Consider the following 26,446-nt stretch of genomic DNA (forward strand, 5'->3'; position numbering starts at 1 on the left):
GAAATTGATCTTCACTGACACTTCCATCTGTGTTAGAGCATCACTTGGGAAAAGAAGAGTCCCAGATTTGCTAGGGAATCACATATTTCTTACTGCTAGACATGCTGAAAAAGGACAACTGAAATGGCATTCCCACAATGCACCACTGGCTCCCCGATTTTTTTTATATGGTGCACACTGACCATGGAGACCCATTCTCTCACATGTGGGCCTACCAGCTTTCTCCTGCTTGATTTGAAGCTGCTAGAATTTATGCGTATAAATACGTCAGAAACATTGGCTCGTAAGACGTATTTATACGTCGGAAACAGTCAAAGGGTTAATAATAATACAGTGGACCCTCGCCTAACGAACACATCACATAACGTCAAATCCGCCTAACGAAGCGTTTGAGCATAAAAATTTTGCCCTGCCTAACAATAAAAAACTCGCCCAACCTGATTCATCCGGGACATGTCCATGTGTGGCCTGAGCACGCCTCAGCTGCCCCATGGGTGCCAGTGTTTACAAGCCAGCCAGTGCAGTCACGTCTACGCATACATTCGGTACATTTCACATTATCCCAGTGTTTTTAATGCTTGTAACTGCAAAATAAGTCACCATGGACCCCAAGAAAGCTTCAAGTGCCAACCCTGTGGTAAAAAGGGTGAGAATTAGTATGGAAATGAAGAGAGAGATAATTGCAAAGTACGAAAGTAGAATGCGTGTCTCGGAGCTGGCCAGGTTATATGCCAAACCCCAATCAACCATCGCTACTATCTTGGCCAACAAAACGGCAATCAAGGAAGCTGTTCTTTAAAAAGGTGCCACAACTGAGGAAATTAACACTTTGACTGTTTCGGTCATACGTATATATACATCTTACAAGGAACAGTGTTTGATGTATATGTACTCAGAAGTTCTAGCGGCTTCAAATCAAGTAGGAGAAAGCTGGTAGGCCCAATGTGAGAGAATGGGTCTGTGTGCACCATATAAAAAAAATCCTTTAGCACGCAGTGCATAATGAGAAAAAAAAAACTCCGACCGTTTTTTTAATTAAAATGCCGAATTTGTGGTCTATTTTCGTATAGTATTTATGGTTGTATTCTCGTTTTCTTCATCTCATTTGATAGAATGGAAAACATATTATAGAAATAGAGGTGATTTGGATTTGTTTTACTATAAAAAGAACCTGGAAATGGAGCTCAAATTAGGGGAAATGTATGATTTTTGCCGATGTTCAAAAGTACACAAATGATGTCTTTGTCCAATAAATGTCCAACTAGCCATTCTAATATGCAGTCATGAATGGGTTGACATTATTTGTACAATTATTACAGTATTGCAGTAGTCTGCATAACAGTAAGTCTTCTATTTTTTGTTTGAATAAAAATTCAAAATAGAAGGCAAGAGTAATATCAGAGGGGCCTGGAGACGTGACTGGTGAACAAAGAAAATGTAAGTTTAGAGTCAGGAATGTCTGCATTGTTCATTCTGGACCTTATTTTGAAATGTCATATTTTTTAATTTTCGTGAAATTGGCCAAATTGCAAATTTCTGACCACGGTATTGGGTAGTTGAAATCAGTAAATGGGCAATTTCTTGTACTCAAAAGATAGAAAAAATGGAGTTCTAAAGAAATAGCTATGAGTTTGGTCGACTGGAACAATGGAATTAGCCGAAAATAGGGCTCAAAGTGGGCAAAATCGCCAATTTGTAAATATCTCCGAGGTTGCTAACTTTGCGAGAGCGTAATTCCATCAGTTTTCCATCAAATTTCTTTTTTTTTTTGGTGTCATTACAATTGGGAAAAGATTCTCTATCATTTCATAAGAAAAAATAATTTTTTTTTTTTTAAATTTTGCAACACCAGGAGACACCTCAGGATTGGGGGTTGCAACAGTCAAGAGGTTAAGGAAATGTGCACAATGTGGTCAAATGTGCAAACCTTTATGGAGGAAAATCACCCTGACACAGCTATTGCAAGCTGTGCTGGTGACTTACACTGACAATGTTTTGAACCACTTTAAGAAAATCTTAAAGGAATGCAAGGTACAGAGCTCTATGGGCAGATTTTTGGTGCAAGAGAGGTCCAGTGACTCTCAAGTTGCTCCCAGTGGCATTAAAAGAAGAAGGGAAGTAACCCCAGAAAAGGACTTGCTACTTTAAGTCCTCATGGAAGGGGATTCCCCTTCCAAACAATAACAACTTCCACCATCTCCCCTCCTCTCATACCATCAATCATCACCAGATCTTCAATAAAGGTAAGTGTCATGTACAGTGGACCCCCGGTTAACGATATTTTTTCATTCCATAAGTATGTTCAGGTGCTAGTACTGACCGAATTTGTTCCCATAAGGAATATTGTGAAGTAGATTAGTCCATTTCAGACCCCCAAACATACACGTACAAACGCACTTACATAAATACACTTACATAATTGCTCGCATTGGGAGGTGATCGTTATGCGGGGGTCCACTGTATTCTTTATTTAGTACAGTAGTAATTGCGCATGTCTTCTTCTTTTTGGGTGTATAAAAATGTATATTTCATGTGGTAAAATTTGTTTTTTTCATACTTTGGGGTGTCATGAACGGATTAATTTGATTTCCATTATTTCTTATGGGGAAAATTAATTCGGCTAACAATAATTTCGGCTAATGATGAGCTCTCAGGAACGGATTAATATCGTTAGGTGAGGATCCGCTGTACGTGTAATCACTTGGGTGCATTCAATGTCGTATACATATGTATTACACTAATACATATAGACATTTCTATTAATCCATCTATGATATTTTCTTCAAAATTACTGTATCACTGTGGAGACAACTTGTACACAAAGTAAGGTGTTTGTACGAATGTTTATGAACCATAACCAGACGCTTCATCCGTTTGTTTACATAGTGGGTGGGGTGGCCAGGCGGGCATCCCTACCCTACCTCTCACATGACTTTCTACAAATAAATACTTTTCACCTTTCACTCTACATTAAGACCATTAAAACTACAAATATTTTAAGGTAAGTAATGAGTGTACTGTATATGCATTTTATTACTCTAGGGAGCTTTAAGCATCATCATAGTATATATTATGTGTGGGTGGGGTGGCCAGGAGGGCTACCACACCTGATTTCTTACAGTAAATACAACTCACCTTTTGCCCTACATTAAGATTACAAATATTTTGAGGTAAATAATGAGTGTACTGTGTGTGTATTTTACTTTTTGTTGTTTTTTAATGCCTAGTTCTATTGCTAACTTAATATATGTTAGTGTAAACTTGTTATCTGGCATTTATAAGTGGAAAAAATGTCATTCTGCTTTACGACGATGTCTGCTTTCCAGGAGTAGCCTGGAACCTAACCTGCTGTATAAGTGGAGGCCTACTGTACACAGAAAAACTGTAACAAATTGCATTCAAACCCAAGTTGGTTCAGTGACATCCAGACACAACAGAACTACCTTCACAAATAACAGCAAGTGAGGCAAAAGGATACATAGCACACAGGGCTTGTCAAAGAAATTTTGTTTCGATGAAAGAATAATGAGGTAATACAAATCATATGCATTATAAACTTACCATACACCTTGATATCTGTAAGGCATTCCTCCAGGTAGCTTGAAATTGCCAGTTAAGACTAAACTTCTGGCTGCATCCAACCAGGTCCACAAGTTTCGCAGGGACACATCATCTGTTACTTCTCCATTAGTGGCTAAGTTTTCCACCTTAAAATAAAATTAAAAATTGAAGAAATTTACAAATTTAATGTGTAATTGTACATATATAAGAAGAAGAAAAATACAAAAGGGCATCAACCTACAATGGAATGGCAGTTCAAATATTTATCCTAAGTTGTTTGTTCAATGCTTTGAAGACATTTTCCCATAAGAAACTATTTAAAATGGATTAATGTATTCCTGACTCATAATATTCCCCACCAAATTTCAGTTAATTTTTTCGAAGAATTTTTATCTTATATTTTACATTCAGTACTGAATCTTTTACTTACAATTAATATTAAATATTGTTTAATTAAAATATTTATGTTAATGAGAGTGGATGCATGAGTGGGTGCGATGTGAGGGGTGGTGGTTGTGAGGGGTGGTGGTTGTGAGGGGTGGTGGTTGTGAGGGGTGGTGGTGGTGAGGGGTGGTGGTTGTGAGGGGTGGTGGTTGTGAGGGGTGGTGGTTGTGAGGGGTGGTGGTTGTGAGGGGTGGTGGTTGTGAGGGGTGGTGGTGGTGAGGGGTGGTGGTTGTGAGGGGTGGTGGTTGTGAGGGGTGGTGGTTGTGAGGGGTGGTGGTTGTGAGGGGTGGTGGTGGTGAGGGGTGGTGGTTGTGAGGGGTGGTGGTTGTGAGGGGTGGTGGTTGTGAGGGGTGGTGGTTGTGAGGGGTGGTGGGGGTTTGGGGTGGTGGTTGGGCGGGGTGGTGGTGGTGAGGGGTGGTGGTTGTGAGGGGTGGTGGTTGTGAGGGGTGGTGGTGGTGAGGGGTGGTGGTTGTGAGGGGTGGTGGTTGTGAGGGGTGGTGGTGGTGAAGGGTGGTGGTTGTGAGGGGTGGTGGTTGTGAGGGGTGGTGGTTGTGAGGGGTGGTGGTGGTGAGGGGTGGTGGTTGTGAGGGGTGGTGGTTGTGAAGGGTGGTGGTTGTGAGGGGTGGTGGTTGTGAGGGGTGGTGGTTGTGAGGGGTGGTGGTTGTGAGGGGTGGTGGTTGTGAAGGGTGGTGGTTGTGAGGGGTGGTGGTTGTGAGGGGTGGTGGTTGTGAGGGGTGGTGGTTGTGAGGGGTGGTGGTGGTGAGGGGTGGTGGTGGTGAGGGGTGGTGGTGGTGAGGGGTGGTGGTGGTGAAGGGTGGTGGTTGTGAGGGGTGGTGGTTGTGGGGGGTGGTGGTTGTGAGGGGTGGTGGTTGTGAGGGGTGGTGGTGGTGAAGGGTGGTGGTTGTGAGGGGTGGTGGTTGTGAGGGGTGGTGGTTGTGAGGGGCAGTGGTTGTGAGGGGCGGTGGTTGTGAGGGGCGGTGGTTGTGAGGGGCGGTGGTGGTGAGGGGGGGTGGTTGTGAGGGGGGGTGGTTGTGAGGGGCGGTGGTTGTGAGGGGCGGTGGTTGTGAGGGGCGGTGGTTGTGAGGGGCGGTGGTTGTGAGGGGCGGTGGTTGTGAAGGGCGGTGGTTGTGAGGGGCGGTGGTTGTGAAGGGCGGTGGTTGTGAGGGATGATGGTTGTGAGGGGCAGTGGTTGTGAGGGGCAGTGGTTGTGAGGGTGGTGGTTGTGAGAGGTGGTGATTGTGAGAGGTGGTGATTGTGAGGGGTTGTGGTTGTGAAGGGTTGTGGCTGTGAAGGGTTGTGGCTGTGAGGGGTGGTGGCTGTGAGAGGTGGTGGTTGTGAGAGGTGGTGGTTGTGAGAGGTGGTGGTTGTGAGGGGTTGTGGTTGTGAGGGGTTGTGGTTGTGAGGGGTGGTTGTGAGAATGGGTGGGTTGTGAAAGAGGACGAGTGTGAGGGGTCAGTTGGTGCAGAGATAGGTGGGGAGGGGTAGGTGTAAGGGTCAATATATGAGTGGGTGTAAAGGCAGTTGGGGTGAGTGTGAGGGAGGGTGGGGTTGGTGAGGGTGGATGGGGGTAGGAGAATGGGGTGGGTGGGGAAGAGGGGGTGTAAAGGGGTGGGGGCTAGAAGAGGGTGGTTGGGTAAGAGGGAAGGTTAGGTGGGGAAGGGGTGAGTGTGAAAGGGTGAGGGTGTGTCTGAGGATGGGCGGGAAAGAACTACTGACTTACTAACACAACGTAACTAATGAATCTACAGTTCTTGATCAATCTTTATAAAAAAAATGTGAGTTTATTTTTTTAACACTCCAGCCATCTACTACTAAAGCAGGGTGACCTGAAAATGAAGAAATACTTTCACTAACACTCACTGTATCACTGTCTTGCCAGAGTCATGCCAACATCACAGTTCAGATGCCCCTCCAAACTGCAATATCCCCACCCCTCTTTCAGAATGAAGGTACTGTACTGTATTTCCCACCTACAGAACTTAAGTCCAGTTCCCCAAATCCATTCATAAATGTTACCCTGGTCACATTCCAACAGCACATCAAATCATAAAAACCCACTGCCTCCACTTGCTCCTCTCCGTTTTAAAATATGTCGTTTGTATACAAAGACATTTTAATTAAAGTCTATTGTAAATCATACTGACTGAATTATCTTAGTTGTGTTACTCAACTCATGATATAGACAGAATTTACTTTTACTGTAATATATTTTAGATTTTGATGATGGATGAAGAAACATTTAAGATGTCAATAAAGAAATTGGATATCCATTAAAGATGATGTTTTGTCGCAGCTTTGGTCCTGCTTTTTATAGTGAAGATCAGTTTTACATGTGGAACTTCAACTCCTAATGTAACTGTTACAATACAATGATATGAAATAATACTTAAAAAGTAAATGGGTCCCTCATACTGTATTCTCATTTTCTTTTTCTCATTTTACATGTCTTTCAGCAAAACTGAGTCCTTTATATTTTACAAACAAGCTTATTTAATGAAAGACTTATTAATGCAGATTATCTAACCCATAGAACTAGTGAGGAAAAAAAGTTGAGTGGTGCACTTAGATATCTGTGGAGACCAATAATGTTATCCATAGAGGCAAAAATGGGAATGTGTCAGTTTAATGGTGTCAGTGCTCTTATATGGGTGTGAAGCATGGGTTATGAATGTTGCAGCCAGGAGTAGAGTAGAGGCAATAGAGATGTGTCTAAGGGCAATGTGTGGTGTGAATATTATGCAGAAAATTAATAGTTTAACCCTTTCACGGTCGACAGGCCCTCTCAGAGACTCGTTCTCAGGGTCCCCCAAATTTCAAAAAAAAAAAAAAAAAAAATTCTTAATAATAGATAGAGAATCTTTTCCCTATCATAAAGACACCAAAAGTATGAAATTTGATGGAAAACTTACGGAATTATGCTCTCGCGAAGTTAGAAATCTCGATGATGTTTACGCATCGGCGATTTTGCCCACTTTGAGCCCTATTTTCGGCCAATTCCACTGTACTTGTTGATAAAAATCATAACTATTTTGCTAGAACTCCATTTTTTCTATCGAATGAGTGCAAGAAATCACCCATTTACCGATTTCAACTATCCAATACAGTGGTTAGAATTTAGCAATTTTGCCAATTTCACACAAATTTCAAAAGATACCAATTTCCAAATAGGGTCCAGAATAAACAAGAAAGACATTCCTGGCACTAAAATAACATTTCCTCTGTTCATTAGTCACGTCCCAATGCCCCTCTTACATTCTTTTGCTTTCCACTTTGAATTTTTATTCTCACAAAAAATAGAAGATTTACTGTTATGCAGACTACTGCATTGGTGTAGAAATGGTATAAATAATATCAGCACACTTGTGAAAGAATACTAGACTCACCAGTTGACGTGTATTGGACGCATAGCATGATTTGTTTACTTTTAAACTTTGGTAAAAATCGAACATATCTGCTATTTTGAGCTCAATTTCAAGGTACTTTTCTTTATAAAACCAGTCAAAATCATCTCAATTTCTGTAATATGTCTTCCATTCTATAAAATGAGACCAGGAAAACTAGAATACAACAATAAATACCATATAAAAATACAGTGCAAATTCGCTGTTTTAATCCAAAAACACGGTCAAAGTTTTTTTTTTTCATTATGCACTGTATGCTGCAGGATTTTTTTTATACTGCACACACACTGACCACATAGACCCATTCTTTCATACGTAGGCCTACCAGCTTTCTCTCACTAGATTTGAGGGCGCTAGAATTTAGGTGTACTAGTATGTCAAAAACCCTGGTGCGTAAGCCATGCTGTACGGCTGAAACCCTGAAAGGGTTAACTCTTTGAGGGTCGGTCATGTACAAATATGTCATTGCAACCAGGGTCAGTCATGTACAGTGGTCCCTCGTTTTTCGTAATTAACCCTTTCCTGGAGCCGTTACTATAAATGAAATTTACGATTTGCGAATCAATTTTCCCCATAAGAAATAATGTAAATACAATTAATCCGTTCCTGACACCCAGAAGTATTAAAACAAAAAAATTTTTTACATGAAATATACATGTAGTACATAAACAATACAATGGGAAATGATGAATGAAACATTAACAGTGTAACACTTACCTCTACTGGAGATTCTTCTTAGTGTATAGGAGACTGGAGGAGGAGAGAGATTGGATTGTTTACAGTTTGGAAGGGGAATTCCCTTCCAGCAACACCTCAGGTACCAATTGCTTCTCTGGGGTTGCTTCTCTTCTCTGTTTCTTAATGCCACTAGGACCACCTTGAGAGTCACTCTAGTCCTGTCTCGCAAAGTAACTGTGGAGAGAGCTCTGTTTCTGGCGTCTCTTTAACACTTCCCTAAAATGGCCGAAGACTTTGTCACTGTACATATTTCTCACCTTATTTACCACAGGCTTGGCACTAGGAGCTTTCTTTGGAGCCATGGTAGCTTATTTAGTACTTGCAAGCACTAAAATGAGTGGAATATTATGAAATATTTCGTAGGAGCACTTGAGGGGACCTTCACTCACTGCTAAACAATGCCAGACTGGCTGAGTAGGGAGGCCGCCCCGCCTCACACCGTGCATACGCGTCCCGGACAAACTACTATTCGTGAGTGAACCTATGAAAAGCGAGTCCATGTTTATACGAAAATACCCGTATGATTGTAACCCCTTATCCTGTATAAATTACTAAATTTAAAAAGAGAAACTTTTGTTTTTCTTTTTGGGCCACCCTGCCTTGGTGGGATATGGCTGGTTTGTTGAAAGACGAAGAAGACCCCTATGATTGGTGAAATTTACGATTGCCGAGAACTACGAAAAGCGAGGGACCACTGTACTTGTATGACTAAATTCGAGCACTTTCAAATCTGGTGGAAGAAAGCTGACAGGCCTACATATGAAAGAATTGGTCTGTGTGGTCAGTGAGCACAGTATAAACAAAATCCTGAAGCACACTGTGCATGAGAAAAAAAAACTTCGACTGTGTTTTTGGTTTAAAACAGCGACTTTCTAGTGTATTTTCGTATGGTATTTATGGTTGTATTCTTGTTTCCTTGGTCTCACTCGACAGAATGGAAGATATATTACAGAAAGAGAGATGACTTTGATTGGTCTCACAATGACAAGTACCTTGAAACTGAGCTCAAACTAGCGAAAATGATCAATTTTTGCCAATGTTCAAGAGTAAACAAATCATGCCAAGTGTCCAATACACGTCAACAGGTGAGTCTAATATTCTTTCACAAGTGCGCTGATATCATTTATACCATTTTTATAATGATGCAGTAATATACCTAACAGGAAACATATTTTCTGTGAAAATAAAAATTCAAAATAGAAAGGAAAAGTAATGTAAGAGGGGCCTAGAGAAGTGATAATGAACAAATAAAATGTTATTTTAGTGCCATGAATGTCTGTCTTGTTTATTCTGGACCCTATTTCAAAATTGGCATGTTTTGAAATTTGTGTGAAATTGCCCAAATTGCCAATTTCTGATCACTTTATTGGGTAGTTGAAATTGGTAAATGGGTGGATTCTTGAACTCAATCAATAGAACAAATGGAGTTCTAGGGAAATAGCTATGATTTTAGTCAACTGCAACATTGGAATTGGGCGAAAACAGGGGTCAAAGTGGGCAAAATCGCCCACTTCGAGACTGTTAACTTTGCGAGAGCATAATTCCTTAAGTTTTCCATCAAATTTCATACTTTTGGTGTCATTATTATCAGAAAAAGATTCTCTATCATTTCCTAAGAATTTTTTTTTTTTTCGAAAATTTAACCCTGAGAACGAGTTTGGGTGAGGGCCTCTCGACCCTTAAAGGGTTAAAATGTAACTGAGAGGGAAAAGATGAGTTACTGACAATTCATGGCTTGGTAACCAACTTTATCTAGTGTTTATTACATCCAAATTATTAAAAAAAATATTCAGAATGTTAGAATAAAGAATTCTGGATGCCATAAAAATAATACCATCAAATGCCATAAAAATAATACCATCAAATAGGTTTACCTCTGGGAAAGTAAGAAGAAAATTGCCAAAATCCTATTGGTCAAAGATAGTCAATTATTTAAAAACCTAGTTTTTATTGTTTAAGAAATTACTTTTATATACATACTTTTGTGGATAGTATCTCAGAGTTGCTAGAATACTGTACATAGAGCTGGCCTTTAACCCTTTGAGGGTTTTGGTCGTACTAGTACGTTTTACGCGTAGGGGTTTTTGACGTACTAGTACTCATAAATTCTAGCGGCCTCAAATCTAGTGGGAGAAAGCTGGTAGGCCTTCATGTGAAAGAATGGGTCTATGTGGTCAGTGTGCACAGTCTAAAAAAAATCCTGCAGCACACAGTGCATAATGAGAAAAAAAAAACTTTGACCATTTTTTTTTAATAAATCAGCGACTTTGCAGTGTATTTTCGTATGGTATTTATTGTTGTATTCTAGTTTTCTTGGTCTCATTTTATAGAATGGAAGACATATTACAGAAATTGAGATGATTTTGACTGGTTTTACAATGAAAGGTGCCTTGAAATTGAGCTCAAAGTAGCAGAAATGTTCGATTTTTACCAAACTTCAAAAGTAAACAAATCGTGCCAAGCGTGCAATACACGTCAACTGGTGAGTCTAATATTCTTTTACAAGTGCACCAATAATATTTATACCATTTTTTACACTAATGCAGTAGTCTGCATAACAGTAAATCTTATATTTTTTGTGAGAGTAAAAATTCAAAGTGGAAAGCAAAAGGATATAAGAGGGCCCTTGAGACGTGACTAATGACTAGAGGAAATGTCATTTTAGTGCCAGGAATGTCTTTCTTGTTTATTCTGGACCCTATTCGGAAATTGGCATCTTTTGAAATTTGTGTGAAATTGGCAAAATTGCTAAATTCTGACCACTGTACTGGATAGTTGAATTTATAAATGGGTGGTTTCTTGCACCCATTCGATAGAAAAAATGGAGTTCTAGCGAAATATTCATGTTTTTTGTCGACTAGTACAGTGAAATTGGCCGAAAATGGGGCTCAAAGTGGGCAAAATCGCCGATGCGTAAATATCGCCGAGACCGCTAACTTTGCGAGAGCATAATTCCGTAAGTTTTCTATCAAATTTCAAACTTTTGGTGTCTTTATGATCGGGAAAAGATTCTCTATCTTTTCATAAGAGAAAATAATTTTTTTTTTTTTTTAAATTTGGCCGACCCTGAGAACGAGTTTCGGAGAGGGCCTGTCGACCCTCAAAGGGTTAAAATGAGCTTATGTACAAGAATTACATTAAGTTTGTGAATTCATCCCTGTTTCTGCCTAACACCGGCCTCACCAGTGAGCCTTAAGCATCCTCAATGCACCTCGCAGTAACAAGCAAAAGCATATACAAAAAAACATCACATACTGTAGGATTCATATCCATGTTAAACATTGTATGCAAGTGTTGCTTAACCCTTTCAGGGTCTGTGCTGTAGATCTACGGCTTAACGTTGAGGGTCCAAACCATAGATCTATGCCAAAATTCTAGTGTCATCAAATCTAGCGCGAGAAGGATGGTAGGCCTACATCTGAGAGAATGGGTCTGGGTGGTCAGTGTGCACACTATAGAAAAAATCTGGACACCCGCATGGCATTGTGGGAACGCCGCCAAAGTAGCTTTGTTCATCGTGCCTGGCGGCAAGGAAGCTCTCACTCCCCACTCACTCTTTGGGTGAACTCTGACTCTCCTCTTCACAACTTACAGTTCTAAGACAGATGCAAGTGGAGCTGAAGAGGAATTCTATAGTTTTGAAACATATGGTACCATTGTACCATACGGTACAATGGTATCATATGGTACAATGGTGCCATGTCATACAATGGTATCATATGGTACACTGGTACCATATGGTACCATGTACCATATAGTACATTGTACCATATGGTACATTATACTATATGGTACAGGGTACAGGGACCCTAATGGAAATAAGTCTGACTTTTCGGGTTATCCTAGGTTCTCTGAACACATGCTGTTAAGTATGATATTCTACGTAACTTTATTTGTGTATACCTAAATAAACTTACTTATGATGCCACATGCGCTTGAGTAAGTTTATTCAGGTGTAAAGAAATACAATTACATCGATTATCATACATAGCAGCATATGTATAAAATCCTAGGAAAACCCAAAAAAGTCAGGGTGGCTTTTCATAAAGATCCCTGTATCTGTACCATATGGTGTCCTGTACTGTATGGTGCCCTGTACCATATGGTACCCTGCACAACATGGTACCCTGCACCATATGTTATCCTGTACTGCATGGTACCCTATACCATATAGTACAATGTACCATATGGTACCCTGTAACATATGATACCGTGTACCATATGGTCAATAGGTGTTGGTGGCAGGAGACACCAGCCAAGACTGAGTGAGTCAGGTGGATGACAAAGTGCTTTGTCATCCACCTCCTGTACATTTGTATATATAAAATAAAACATTACTAATATACAACATTTTTGCATATTTTTGTTGTAAACAATTATTGTAAACAAAATAATGATGAAAATATTAAGTGTTTTATTGTGTTGAATACAACAGTATCATATAGTACCATATGGTACAATGAGCCATATGGTATCATTGTACTGTATGGTACAATGTACCATATGGTACCATTGCACCATATGGTATATGGCACCATTGCACCATATGGTACCATAAGGTACCATTGCACCATATGGAACCATTGTATCATATGGTACCATTGCATCATGTGCCACTGTACTATATTGTACCATATGGTACCATTGTACCATATGTACAATTGTACTATATGGTACCATTGCACCCTATGGCACCATTTACCATATGGTACTATATGGTACCGTTGTATTCAACACAATAACCGCACTAATATTTTCATTATTTTGTTTACAATAAACTTGTAAACAATTTTTGTAAGCAATATAATGATAAACAAATTAGTGCAGTTATTGTGTTGAATACAATGAGTGTACACTTATACAATATACATTATATTGGTCTCACAGGCCACAAATGTTACTAGAAAAAGAAAAACATTAGAAAAGAAAAGAAAAAAGTATAAAAAACGTAAAATAAAAAAAATGAGATTTTGCGGAAGTCACTGATGTTGCCGCCACCCAGTCATTTTGGGTCAACTTCCCACCACTATCTCGGTAAGTACTGATCAGAAATTTTTTTTGTTTGTTTTATTACCTCCACAAAAATATTATCTTTAATTCTGTAAGAAAAAATTTTTTTTTTTTTTTTCAAAATTTCTTGGACACTGGGGCACCCCTTCCGATTTTGGCCTTGGACCCTGAAAGGGTTAATAAAACCACTCGCTTAGAGATTCCTCATAACATCGGGTAGTCTGCTTGACTGCCAGAAATGTTTCTTACCAACATGTGCCTGGCAGGTGTTAGGAAGAAACATAGCTTGTAGTCAACCAGGCTACATAACGTTATGAAGCATCTGTAAATGACTCTGCACCAAATTCATTTTAAACCAGCAAATATTAGAGCCACCAAGACTAGAAAATATGCTGGACCTCATCTTCACTTAGAATGACCATCTGATACCTGATATAACTATATCAAAGACAATTCACTCAGATCACAACATAACTGAGGTACAGTCATGTATGCACAGGGCTCCTGACCAACAAAATGTGATCAGTTATGAGGGTGCCTTCCCAAAATTCAACTTTAATAACAAAAGTATACAATGGGAACAAGCCATCATGTCCTAAATGAAACAAGCTGACAAGATATCCTAAATAACACTGATCTGAACCTTTGCCTAGAAAAACTTAACTTTGTGGCACTTGAGGTCAGCTTAAGGCACATTCCATTAACCCTTTCAGGGTTTCGGCCGTACTAGTACGGCTTACGCACCAGGGTTTTTGACATACTAGTACGCATAAATTCTAGAGCCCTCAAATCTAGTGAGAGAAAGCTGGTAGGCCTACATATGAAAGAATGGGTTTGGTCAGTGTGTGCAGTATAAAAAAAATCCTGCAGCACACAGTGCGTAATGAGAAAAAAAAACTTTGACCGTGTCTTTGGATTAAAACGGCGACTTTGCACTGTATTTTCGTATGGTATTTATTGTTGTATTCTAGTTTTCCTGGTCTCATTCTATAGAATGGAAGACATATTACAGAAATTGAGATGATTTTGACTGGTTTTTCAATGAAAAGTACCTTGAAACTGAGCTCAAAATAGCAGAAATGTTCGATTTTTACCAAAGTTCAAAAGTAAACAAATCATGCAAAGCGTCCAATACACGTCAACTGGTGAGTCTAATATTCTTTCACAAGCGCGCCGATATTATTTATACCATTTTTTACACTAATGCAGTAGTCTGCATTACAGTAAATCTTCTATTTTTTGTAAGAATAAAAATTCAAAGTGGAAAGCAAAAGAATGTAAGAGCGGCATTGGGACGTGACTAATGAACAGAGGAAATGTCATTTTAGTGCCAGGAATGTCTTTCTTGTTTATTCTGGACCCTATTTGGAAACTGGCACCTTTTGAAATTTGTGTGAAATTGGCCAAATTTCTAAATTCTGACCACTGTATTGGATAGTTGAAATCGGTAAATGGGTGGTTTCTTGCACTCACTCGATAGAGAAAATGGAGTTCTAGCAAAATATTCATGATTTTTGTCGACTAGTACAGTGGAATTGGCCGAAAATAGGGCTCAAAGTGAGCAAAATCACCGATGTGTAAACATCGTTGAGACCACTAACTTTGCGAGAGCACAATTCCGTAAGTTTTCCATCAAATTTCATACTTTTGGTGTCATTATGATCGGGAAAAGATTATCTTTTCATAAGAATTTTTTTTTTTTTTTTTTTTTTTTGAAATTTGGGGGATCCTGAGAACAAGTCTCTGAGAGGGCTTGTGGACCCTGAAAGGGTTAAAGGAGGGGTTTGGGATATTGGCAGTTTCAAGGGATATGTTGTGTATCTTTATACGTATAAACTTCTAAACTGTTGTATTCTGAGCACCTCTGCAAAAATAGTGATTATGTGTGAGAGAGGTGAAAGTGTTGAATGATGATGAAAGTATTTTCTTTTTTGGAGATTTTCTTTCTTTTTGGGTAACCCTGCCTCGGTGGGAGACAGCCGACTTGTTAAAAAAAAAAAAAATTACTATAACATATTAAATTCAATAATTTGTAGGTTCAGTACATAGTGATTTCTAAACTGAGAATATTGTAGAGAATACAGCCTTAAAAATAAAGACTAGAATAATAAGAAGACATTTATTTTGGCATTATACATGGTTGTACAGAGGAATATAATACTTGGGTGTACATGCCAAAGGTCCCTTAGTATGCAGAGCACTTCGGGCAAACTTAAAAATTAACTTAAGATTAGGAAGGCAATAATAGTTCATATGGTCATTAGTTACAGTGAGTACAAGAGAATTTAATATTCTATTAGGCAATGCTACATGGCTTTGGTAAGTCTCGTAGAGAATAATTACACTATTGAATTAGTTTATAAAGATTACAGTACTACAACAGAACAATTTAAATCAATTTACAATATGATGTATTACAATTTAGTACTTTTTAAAACAATGAAATTTAGACATCCTAATTTTGTAGTAGTGAGTAAGTGGTTGAGCAATCTTCTGTACAATATGAGTAACTTTTGAGTAATTGGTAGGTATTAGATATGGTCTGTCTGGTTAATTTTGGGTGATGAGGTGATTTCTTAGTAGGGCCTTAAACTGATTTGCAGACAGGGGTCGTTAAGTGTGTTCTGGCAATGAATTCCAGATCTTCGGGCCCGTTACGTGCATAGCATTTCTGCATAGGGAGATATGGACATGAGGGATATCAAAGAGTGACTTGTGTCTCGCATTATGGCTGTGTGTTCTGTTATACTAGTTATCAAATAGGAGTTTGAGAGGAGGGTTTATATTTGAGTATTGTGTTCTGTGTATGTAGTAGGCACAATAATAAGTGTGGATGTTTTGTATATTAAGCAAGTTAAGACTCTTGAAAAGTGGTGGAGTATGTTGCCTAATGCAGGAGTTAGTAATCAACCACACTTCAAATTCCCACTCCCGCCAGCATACTCCACCAATTTTCAAGTTTAAATCTTACCATTAAGAACATCCATACTTATTCATGTGCCTACTACATACACAGAACAATAAATGCAAATATAAACCCCTCACTCAAACTTTTCCTCACCAACCTTAACAGGACACATCTCTTTTTGATGTACCTCGTATTCATATCACACTGTGTAAAAACTCTATGCACATAAAGGGCCCCAAAATATGGAATTCATTACCAGAAGATATTAAAGTAACCCAGTCTGAAAATCAATTTAAGACTCTTCTCAAAAGCCACTTAATCACCCTAGACTAAATGCTAAATACTCAGTACACACACACTCAATATGTATTCCCATATCATAATTTCAACAATTACTTTTGAACCTTTTATCCATTGTCGACAGGAATATAACTGAATCATTGTTTTCACAAAAAGCATTTTTGAATATATGAATATATCTTTTGTCTTATATAAATTAGATTCATTTATAATTAATAATCTACTGTACAACTATGATATAATTAATAATCTACTGTACAACTATGATATAATTAATAATCTACTGTACAACTATGATATAATTAATAATCTACTGTACAACTATGATATAATTAATATTCTACTGTACAACTATGTTATAATTAATAATCTACTGTACAACTATGACATAATTAATAATATACTGTACAACTATGTTATAATTAATAATCTACTGTACAACTATGATATAATTAATATTCTACTGTACAACTATGTTATAATTAATAATCTACTGTACAACTATGATATAATTAATAATATACTGTACAACTATGTTATAATTAATAATCTACTGTACAACTATGATATAATTAATATTCTACTGTACAACTATGTTATAATTAATAATCTACTGTACAACTATGATATAATTAATAATATACTGTACAACTATGTTATAATTAATAATCTACTGTACAACTATGATATAATTAATATTCTACTGTACAACTATGTTATAATTAATAATCTACTGTACAACTATGATATAATTAATAATATACTGTACAACTATGTTATAATTAATAATCTACTGTACAACTATGATATAATTAATATTCTACTGTACAACTATGTTATAATTAATAATCTACTGTACAACTATGATATAATTAATAATCTACTGTGCAACTATGTTATAATTCTTAGTGTTAAGTAGTCAGTAAGCCAATAATGTTAAGTCGGCCCATAATGCCTAGGCATAACAGAGGCTCTCTTTGCATTGCAACCCATTATTGTAAATACATAATATCAATGTACTATTTGCAAAGACATAAATAAATAAACAAATAAATAAATAAACAAATAAATATTAAAAGCTTAAGGTGATTCGCTGTGGTTAAGCCCCATGCACGAATACCACAGGTGAGGTAAGGGCAAATGAGTGAGTGGTACAGAGCTAGAAGAGCCGACTGGGGTACATAGTACCGTATCTTTGAAAGGATGCCTACTCTTTTGGAGACTTTCTTGGAAATTTGAAATGTGTGTCTGAAATCTGAGACTGCAGTCAAGGTGGAGACCTAGAAATTTGCCCTCTAGGTCTCCACCTTGACTGCGGTCTCAAATTTCAGACACACATACAAAAGGAAATAAAGCAAAACTAGGTGCACTAAACAGTACAGTGGTCCCTCGTTTTTCGTAGTTAATCCGTTCCTGGAGTTGCTACTATTATCGAAAGTTACGATTTTCGAATCAATTTTCCCCATAAGAAATAATGCAGATACAATTAACCCTTTGACTGTTTTCGACGTATAAATACGTCTTACGAGCCAATGTTTCTGACGTATATATACTCAATAATTCTAGCGGCTTCAAATCAAGTGGGAGAAAGCTGGTAGGCCCACATGTGAGAGAATGGGTCTGTGTGGTCAGTGTGCACCACATAAAAAAAATCCTGCAGCACACATTGCGTAATGAGAAAAAAAAAACTCTGATCGTTTTTTTGGAATAAAACGCCGACTTTGAGGTGTATTTTCGTATAGTATTTATCGTTGTATTCGCGTTTTCATGGTCTTAGGTGATAAAATGGAAAACATATTACAGAAATAGAGATGATTTTAATTACTTTTACGATGAAAACGACCTTGAAACTGAGCTCAAAGTAGCGGAAATGTTCGATTTTTACCAATGTTCAAGAGTAAATAAATCACACCACACATCCAATACACGTCAACTGGGGAGTCTAATATTCTTTCACTAGTGCACTGATATTATTTATACCATTTTTACAATAATGCAGTCGTCTGCATAACAGTAAATTTTGTATTTTTTTGTATGAATAAAAAATCAAAATAGAAAGCAATAATAATATAAGAGGGGCCTAGAGATGTGACTAATGAACAGAGCATATGTTATTTTAGTGCCACGAATGTCTACCTTGTTTATTCTGGACCCTATTTTAAAATTGGCATCTTTTTTATTTTGCGTGAAATTGGCCAAATTGCCAATTTCTGACTACCATATTGGGTAGTACAAATTAGTAAATGGGAGGTTTCTTGTACTCAGCTGATAGATAAAATGGAGTTCTAAAGAAATAGCTATGAGTTTGGTCAACTGGAACAAAGGAATTGGCTGAAAATTGGGCTCAAAGTCGGCGAAATCGCCGATACGCATATGTCGCCGAGACCGCTAACTTCGCGGGAGCATAATTCCACGAGTTTTCGACCAAATTTCGAACTTTTGGTGTCATTACCATCGGGAAAAGATTCTCTATCATTTCATAAGAAAAAATAATTTTTTTTTTTTTCAAAAATTGAGCGACATAGAATGACAGTTTCAGAGAGGGGCATGAAACAGTCAAAGGGTTAATCAGTTCCTGACACCCAGAAGTATTAAAACAAACAAATTTTTTATAGGAAATATAGATGTAGTACATAAACAATACAATGGAAAATAATGAATGAAACATTAACAGCATAACACTTACCTTTATTGGAGATTCTTCTTAGTGTATGGGAGACTGGAGGAGGAGAGAGATTGGATTGTTTCCAGTTTGGAAGGGGAATCCCCTTCCATCAACACCTCAGGTACCAATTGCTTTTCTGGGGTTGCTTCTCTTCTCTGTTTCTTAATGCCACTAGGACAACCATGAGAGTCACTGGAGTCCTGTCTTGCAAAATAACTGTCCAGAGAGCTCTGTTTCTGGCATCTCTTTAACACTTCCCTAAAATGGCCCAAGACTTTGTAACTGTACATGTTGCCAACATGGCCTGCAACAATCTTGTCAGGGTGATGTTTCTCCATAAAGCTTTCCATCTTACCCCACATAGCAAAAAATCTCTTTAATTTCTGAAGAAGGCAACTTCTTCCATCTCTCTTCCTCCTCCTCTGCAGCAAGATTCTGAGCTGCGATCTGTTGCTGTTCCTGCTGATGTTTTTCTTAAATTCAATCGTATTTCTCATCTTCTTTACCACAGGCTTGGCACTAGGAGCTTTCTTTGGAGCCATGGTAGCTTATTTAGTACCTGCAAGCACTAAAATGAGTGGAATATTATGAAATATTTCGTAGGAGCATGTGAGGGGACCTTCGCTCACTGGTAAACAATGCCAGACTGGCTGGGTAGGGAGGCCGGCCTGGCTCACACCGTGCGTACGCGTCCCAGACGAACTACTATTCGCAAGTCAACCTATGATTAGCGAGCCCATGTTTATACAAAAATATCCCTATGATTTCCGAAATCTATGATTCCCGAGAACTACGAAAAACGAGGGACCACTGTACTAAAAATATAAGGAATATTTTGATAGCAATAATGTTTAGTAGGAGAAGGGGCATTTGAAGAAACACAGGTATTAGCAAATTATCATCATTAATAATTTAATGAAGTAAAAGGATTAAGAGTCAGAGATTATTATTATAAACCTCCACCCCCCCCCCCCCCCAAAAAAAAAAAAGTAAATCATAGTAAATCATTCAGTGCTTCTAAAGTGTGAGGGAGATCACAGAAAAAATAATCTGAGGCTTATTATGATTTACAGTGGAACCATGGTTGTCAACTGCATTACTTGTCGAACAAATTGGTTTTCAAATGAGGAATTTGAGAAATAAATGTTCTGGTTTTCGTATGTTCTCTTGACTGTTGACGGACAACACAAATGGCTCAGGCCATATGCTCACAGAATGTGCACTAGGAAATGAGTCGACAGTGTTGAGGACTTGAAATTGAAGCCCTTACTTGATATCATTCTGAAAATCCATGAGATTTTAAGAACAACAATGTTATGAAAAACAAATTGGCAGTAATGTGGAGGGCCAACACAAAAGCTTGGGTAACAAGACAATTTTTTATTGAGTGGGTTCATGAGGTCTTTGCTCCCACTGTCAAAAAGTACCTCATTAGAAAACAATTGCCACTCAGGGCCCTTTTACTTATGGATAATGCTCCTGCTCACCCTCCAAGCTTGGAAAACGAGTTACTGTAGGAGTTCTCTTTTATAACTGTGAAGTTCTTGCCTCCTAACACCATTCCTCTCATCCATCCCATGGACCAGCAGGTCATTCCTAACTTCAAGAAACTCTACACCAAAGCACTTTTTGAAAGGTGCTTTAAAATCACTTCAGAAACAAATTTAACCCTCAGGGAGTCTGGAAGGACCATTTCAATATCTTCACCTGCTTAAGGCTTATTGACAAAGCCTGGGGAAATGTGTCCTCCAGGATCATGCAGTCAGCATGGAAGAAATTGTGACCTGACTTTGTGGTAGCCAAGGATTTTGAAGGCTTTGAAGATGAGCCTGAGCCAGTAGAGGATATTGTGTCCCTGGGGAAGACCTTGGGCTTAGAGGGGACTAAGATGACGTGGAGGAGTTGGTGGAGGAACATAGAACGGGACTCACCACGGAAGACCTTGTAGACCTTCAGAAGGAGCAGCAACAGATTGCAGTGGAGTAGCTGTCATCAGAGGAAGAAAAGGGAAGGGATGTTGTGCCCATTGCACTTGTCAAGGAAATGTGTGCTAAACTGCATGAAGTGCAGGAGTTTGCTGAAAAATACCATCTAGACAAAGCAGTGGCGATCCATCTCTAACATGAACAATGACAGTGTAATGTCTCAATTTAGACAAGTGTTAAATGGAGCCTGAAACATACCCCACTGGATAGGTTTTTAGTGAGACAAAGAACCAATGAGCCAGAACAAGGTGTTAATGGTGAAAAAGAGTCAAAGAAGAGAAACAACACCAAAAGGACTGTTGCCTGGCATATTAATAGAAGGTGACTCTCTTTCCAAGCAGTAACATACCCCCTCCTCTCCTCCACTCCTGCTTCCAGTATGCCATTAGCTCTCCTCTGACAGGTAAGAGGCAGTTAAATTTTCATTTACTGTACAGTACAGTGGAACCCTGGTTTTCGTCCTTAATCTGTTCCAGAAGGTCGGTCGAAATCTGAATGGACGAAAACCCAAGTAATATTTCCCATAAGAAATAATGTAAATCCAATTACAGTGGACCCCCGCCTTACGATATTATTTCATTCCAGAAGTATGTTCAGTTGACGTTACTGAAGGAATTTGTTCCCATAAGGAATATTGTGAATTTGATTAGTCCATTTCAGACCCCCAAAAATACACGTACACAAGCACTTACATAAATACGCTTACATAACTGGTCACATTGGGAGCTGATCGTAAGGCGGGGGTCCACTGTAATCTGTTCCAGACACCCAAAAACATTAACCATAAATACATTCTATAGAGAATAACTATAGTTTTACATACAGAAAACAATGAGAAATAAATATAAATGATTAATTTTAATGGATAAATGAACATTTAAATCACTTTTACCTTTATTGAAGAGACTTACTGGCGTATGGAAGATGGTGAGGAGGGAGGGAGGGAGGAGAGGTTATTGTTTAGAAGGGAAATCCCCCTCCATAAGGACATCAGGTATCAAAGCCCTATCTGGGGTTACTTCCCTTCTTTGTCTTTTACTGGCACTAGGACCAGCTTGAGAGTCACTGAATCATGCAGACACGGCTTGCAACAACTTTGTTAGGGTGATATTTCTCTACCAACTCTTCCAGATCCTAGCTACACAATATTTAATGTGGCCCAGAGTCATGTTATTACTATCAACATACCATGTTCACTGAGTTTAATCATTTCTAGCAACTACCTTTAGATGCCATCATAAACAAAGGGAGAAGTAATGAATAATTCATGCCGAGAATTGTAAACAAAAGCATTATGTATTAAGGGCAGTGACTGGGCCAATATAGATTCATACACATTTTCTCTGATGCTGCACCAGAGAAAACATAATGTTTTCCCTCTGCCTAGCTAGCACACTTTCACAGCACATAAACATTGCATGCTTATATGCTATGTAACGTGTTTCTTATATAATTTTGAAGAAAATATCATAGATGGATTAATGAAAATGTCTACATTAACCTAAAATAAGACATTTAATGTGCCCAAGAGTGATTATTATTATGTATTAATATTATTACCATGGCATTAACCCTATGACTGTCGAGATCCCAAATCCTGAAGTGTGTGTCTGTGTTGCAAAATATTTGAAATTTTTTTTTTTTTTCTTATGAAATGACAGAGAATCTCTTCCTGGTGGTAATGACACCAAAAGTAAGAAATTTGATGGAAAACTTATGGAATTACACTCTTGCGAAGTTAGCTATCTCGGCGATATACATGCATCGATGATTTTGCCGACTTTGAGCCCTATTTTCGGCCAATTCCATTGTTCCAGTCGACCAAACTCATAGCTATTTCTTTAGAACTCCATTTGTGCTATCGACTGAGTACAAGAAACCTCCCATTTACCGATTTCAACTACCCACGAAAGTGGTCAGAAATTGGCAATTTGGCCAATTCCACACAAATTAAAAAAGATGTCAATTTCAAAATAGGGTCTAGAATAAACAATGAAGACATTCCTGGCACTAAAATAACATTTTCTCTGTTCATTAATCACGTCTCCAGGCCCCTATAATATTACTCTTGCTTTCTATTTTGAATTTTTATTCTCACAAAAAATAGAAGATTTACTGTTATACAGACTACTGCTTTATTGTAATAATTGTAGCCCATTCATGACTGCGTATTAGACTGGCCAGTTGGATACGTATTGGATAGTGATGTCATTTGTTTACTCTTGAACATCAGCAAAAATCGAACATTTCTGCTAACTTGAGCTCAATTTGAAGGTCCCTTTCATCGTGAAACCAATCAAAATCATCTCTATTTCTGTAATATGTCTTCCATTCTATCATGAGACCAAAAAAACAAGAATAGAACTATAAATACCATACAAAAATACACCTCAAAGTCGGCGTTTTAATCAAAAAACACCGTTGGAGTTTTTTTTTTCTCATTATGCAATGCGTGCTGCAGGATTCTTTTTTATACTGCACACACTGACCACACAGACCCATTCTCTCACAAGTGGACCTACCAGCTTTCTCCTGCTTGATTTAAAGCCACTAGAATTTTGGCGTGTTATTACGTCAAAAATACTGGCTCTTAAGACATATATATACATGTATACGACAAAAACAGTCAAAGGGTTAAGACTAGAGGGGCACTCTTAGTGAACAAGTAACAAAGGCATGTTTGTATGTTATGTAATGTGTTTCTTATATAATTTTGAAGGAAATATCATAGATGGATTAATGAAAATGTCTATACAGTGAACCCCCGCCATTCGGCGGCCGTGACTTTCATGAAGTCTGACTTTCGGCAACTTTTTTCGCCAGAATATAGCCTCGCGGTTCGTGATTGGCCTCATGATTTGGCGATCGTCTGGTATATGTCCGCCATCAGCACGCACACAAAGCCAGTCTCCCGCACTATTCACACTCGGTGTGCCATTGTTTACCAGTGAGTGACCATCAACCCACGGGTTCATACAATACATTTCATAATAATCCATTGTTTTTTGTGCTTGCAACTGCTTAATAAGTCACCATGGGCCTGAAGAAAGCTAGTGCCAGCCCTTTGGTAAAGATAGTGAGGAACACAATCGAATTCAAGAAAGATATCATTAAAAAATATGAGAGTGGAGTGCGTGTTACAGAGCTTGCCAGGATGTACAGCAAACCCCATTCAACCATCACTTTGATCGTGGTGAAATGAAAGGAAATAAAGTGTGCTGTTGTTGCAAAAGGGGTAGAGATCGCAAACCATTGAAGAAGTGGAAAGGTTATTGTCGGTGTGGATTACCCAAAAACAGTTAGCAGGAGATAGTATTACGCAGTCAATAATATGTGAAAAGGCAAGGCAATTGCATGATGATCTCGTAAAGAAAATGCCTGCAATGAGTGGTGATGTTTGTGATTTTAACCCTTTCAGGGTCCGTCCCGTAGATCTACGGCTTTACGTTCAGGGTCCAAACCGTAGATCTACGCCATGAGCTCAGCTCACTCTGATAAACTGTGAGTGGTACATTTGGGCATAGATATGAGAGAATACATCTATGTGGTATGTGTGCACCACATAAAACAGATCCTGCAGCACACTGTGTATAATGAGAGAAAAAAATGAAATCATGATTTTTCGATTAAAACAGCAACTTTGCAGTGTTTTTTCGTATGTTTTTTATAGTTGTATTTGCGATTTCTTGGTCTCATTTGATAGAATGGAAGACATATTACAGAAATAGAGATGATTTTGATTGGTTTTAGCACTGGAAATGGCTTGAAACTGAGCTCAAAGTAGCAGAAATGTTAAATTTTTGCCGATATTCAAGAGTAAACAAACGACCTCACACGTCTAATACACACCAGCTGGTGGTTCTAATATACATTCACAAATGTGGTGATGATATTTATACAATTATTACAGTATTGCATAAGAGTAAATCTTCTATTTTTTGGTGTGAATAAAAATTCATTATGTGAATAAAAAATCAAAATGGAATTTATTTGTAAAGCCTCAAAACATAACTAATGAACAGAGGAAATGTTAGTTTAGTGCCAGGAATGCCTACATTGTTCATTCTGGACCCTATTTTGAAATTGGAATATTTTGAACTTTGTGTTAAATTGGCCAAATTAACAATTTCCGATCACTTTATTTTGTAGTTGAAACAGTTGACTTGGCGATTTCTTGTGCTCAATCGATAGAATAGAAGTAATACTAGTGAAATAGCTAAGAATTTGGTTGATTGGAATAATGTAATTGGCCTAAAATGGGAGTCAAAGTCGGCAAAATCGCCAATTCGTAAATATCGCTGACACATCAAAATTCGCGAGAGCATAATTTCGTCAATTTTCCACCAAATTTCGTACTTTTTGTTTTATTACCTTCACAAAAAGATTCTCTACGATTTCATAAGAAAAAATAACAAATTTTTTTTTTGAAAATTCTTGGACACTGGTGCGTGACTCCAGATTTGGGCCTTGGACCCTGAAAGGGTTAAGGCCAGCAAAGGCTGGTTTGAGAGATTTAAGAAGCGTAGTGGCATACACAGTGTGGTAAGGCATGGTGAGGTTGCCAGTTCAGACAAATGGGTGGCTGAGAAGTTTGTACAGGAGTTTAAGGGGTATGTAGACACTGAAAAATTCAAACCCCAACAGGTGTTCAACTGTGATGAAACAGGCCTCTTTTGGAAGAAAATGCCAAAGAGGACCTACATCATGTAGGAGGAATAGGCACTCCCAGGACACAAGCCTATGAAAGACAGGCTAACTCTCATGGTTTGTAGTAATGCTAGTAGGGATTGCAAAGTTAAGCCTTTACTGGTCTATCACTCTGAAAATCCCAGAATGTTCAAGAAAAACATTGTCGCCAAGAGTAAATTGTGTGTGATGTGGAAGGCTAACAGTAAGGCATGGGTCACAAGGGAAATTTTTCATTTTCCTTGATTGGTTTAATGAAGTGTTTGGCCCCAGTGGGAAGAAATACCTCCTGGAAAATAAATTGGAACTCAAGTGCCTCCAGGTAATGGACAATGCTCCTGCTCATCCTCCAGACTTGGAAGAGCAAATAATGGAGGAGTTTTGCTTCATCACAGTGAAGATCTTGCCCCCTCCTCCAGCTCATGGACCAGCAGGTCATTTCAAACTTCAAAAAAATGTACACCAAAGCAGTGTTTCAAAGTTGCTTTGAAGTGACCTCAGACACTGAAGTGACCCTAAGAGAGTTCTGGAAAGATCACTTCAATATCCTCCACAGCATAAACCTTATAGGTAAGGCTTGGGAGGGAGTGACTTCCAGGACTTTGAACACTTCAATATCCTCCACAGCATAAACCTTATAGGTAAGGCTTGGGAGGGAGTGACTTCCAGGACTTTGAACTCTTCTTGGAGAAAATTGTGGCCAGAATGAGTACAAGAGAGGGATTTTTAAGAGTTTGAGGCTGACCCT

The 26,446-nt window shown here is 38.4% G+C and overlaps 1 protein-coding gene across 4 annotated transcripts in view; it reads right to left on the reverse strand.

Annotated features, from left to right (window-relative positions):
- The window catches only part of mio (GATOR complex protein mio), a 229,792-nt gene that overhangs the window by 127,242 nt on the left and 76,104 nt on the right, over positions 1 to 26,446 (reverse strand). For all 4 annotated transcript variants that reach the window (XR_011392157.1, XM_070086366.1, XM_070086367.1 and 1 more), the window contains one exon: positions 3,562 to 3,707. Coding sequence is in view for 3 of the 4 variants with exons in the window: in XM_070086366.1 (XP_069942467.1) it covers positions 3,562 to 3,707 (146 nt within the window). In the remaining variant the exon portion in view is untranslated. The remainder of the gene's footprint in view (positions 1 to 3,561; positions 3,708 to 26,446) is intronic.

This window comes from Cherax quadricarinatus, chromosome 18 (assembly GCF_038502225.1).
Source record: "Cherax quadricarinatus isolate ZL_2023a chromosome 18, ASM3850222v1, whole genome shotgun sequence".
Lineage (NCBI taxonomy): Eukaryota > Metazoa > Arthropoda > Malacostraca > Decapoda > Parastacidae > Cherax > Cherax quadricarinatus.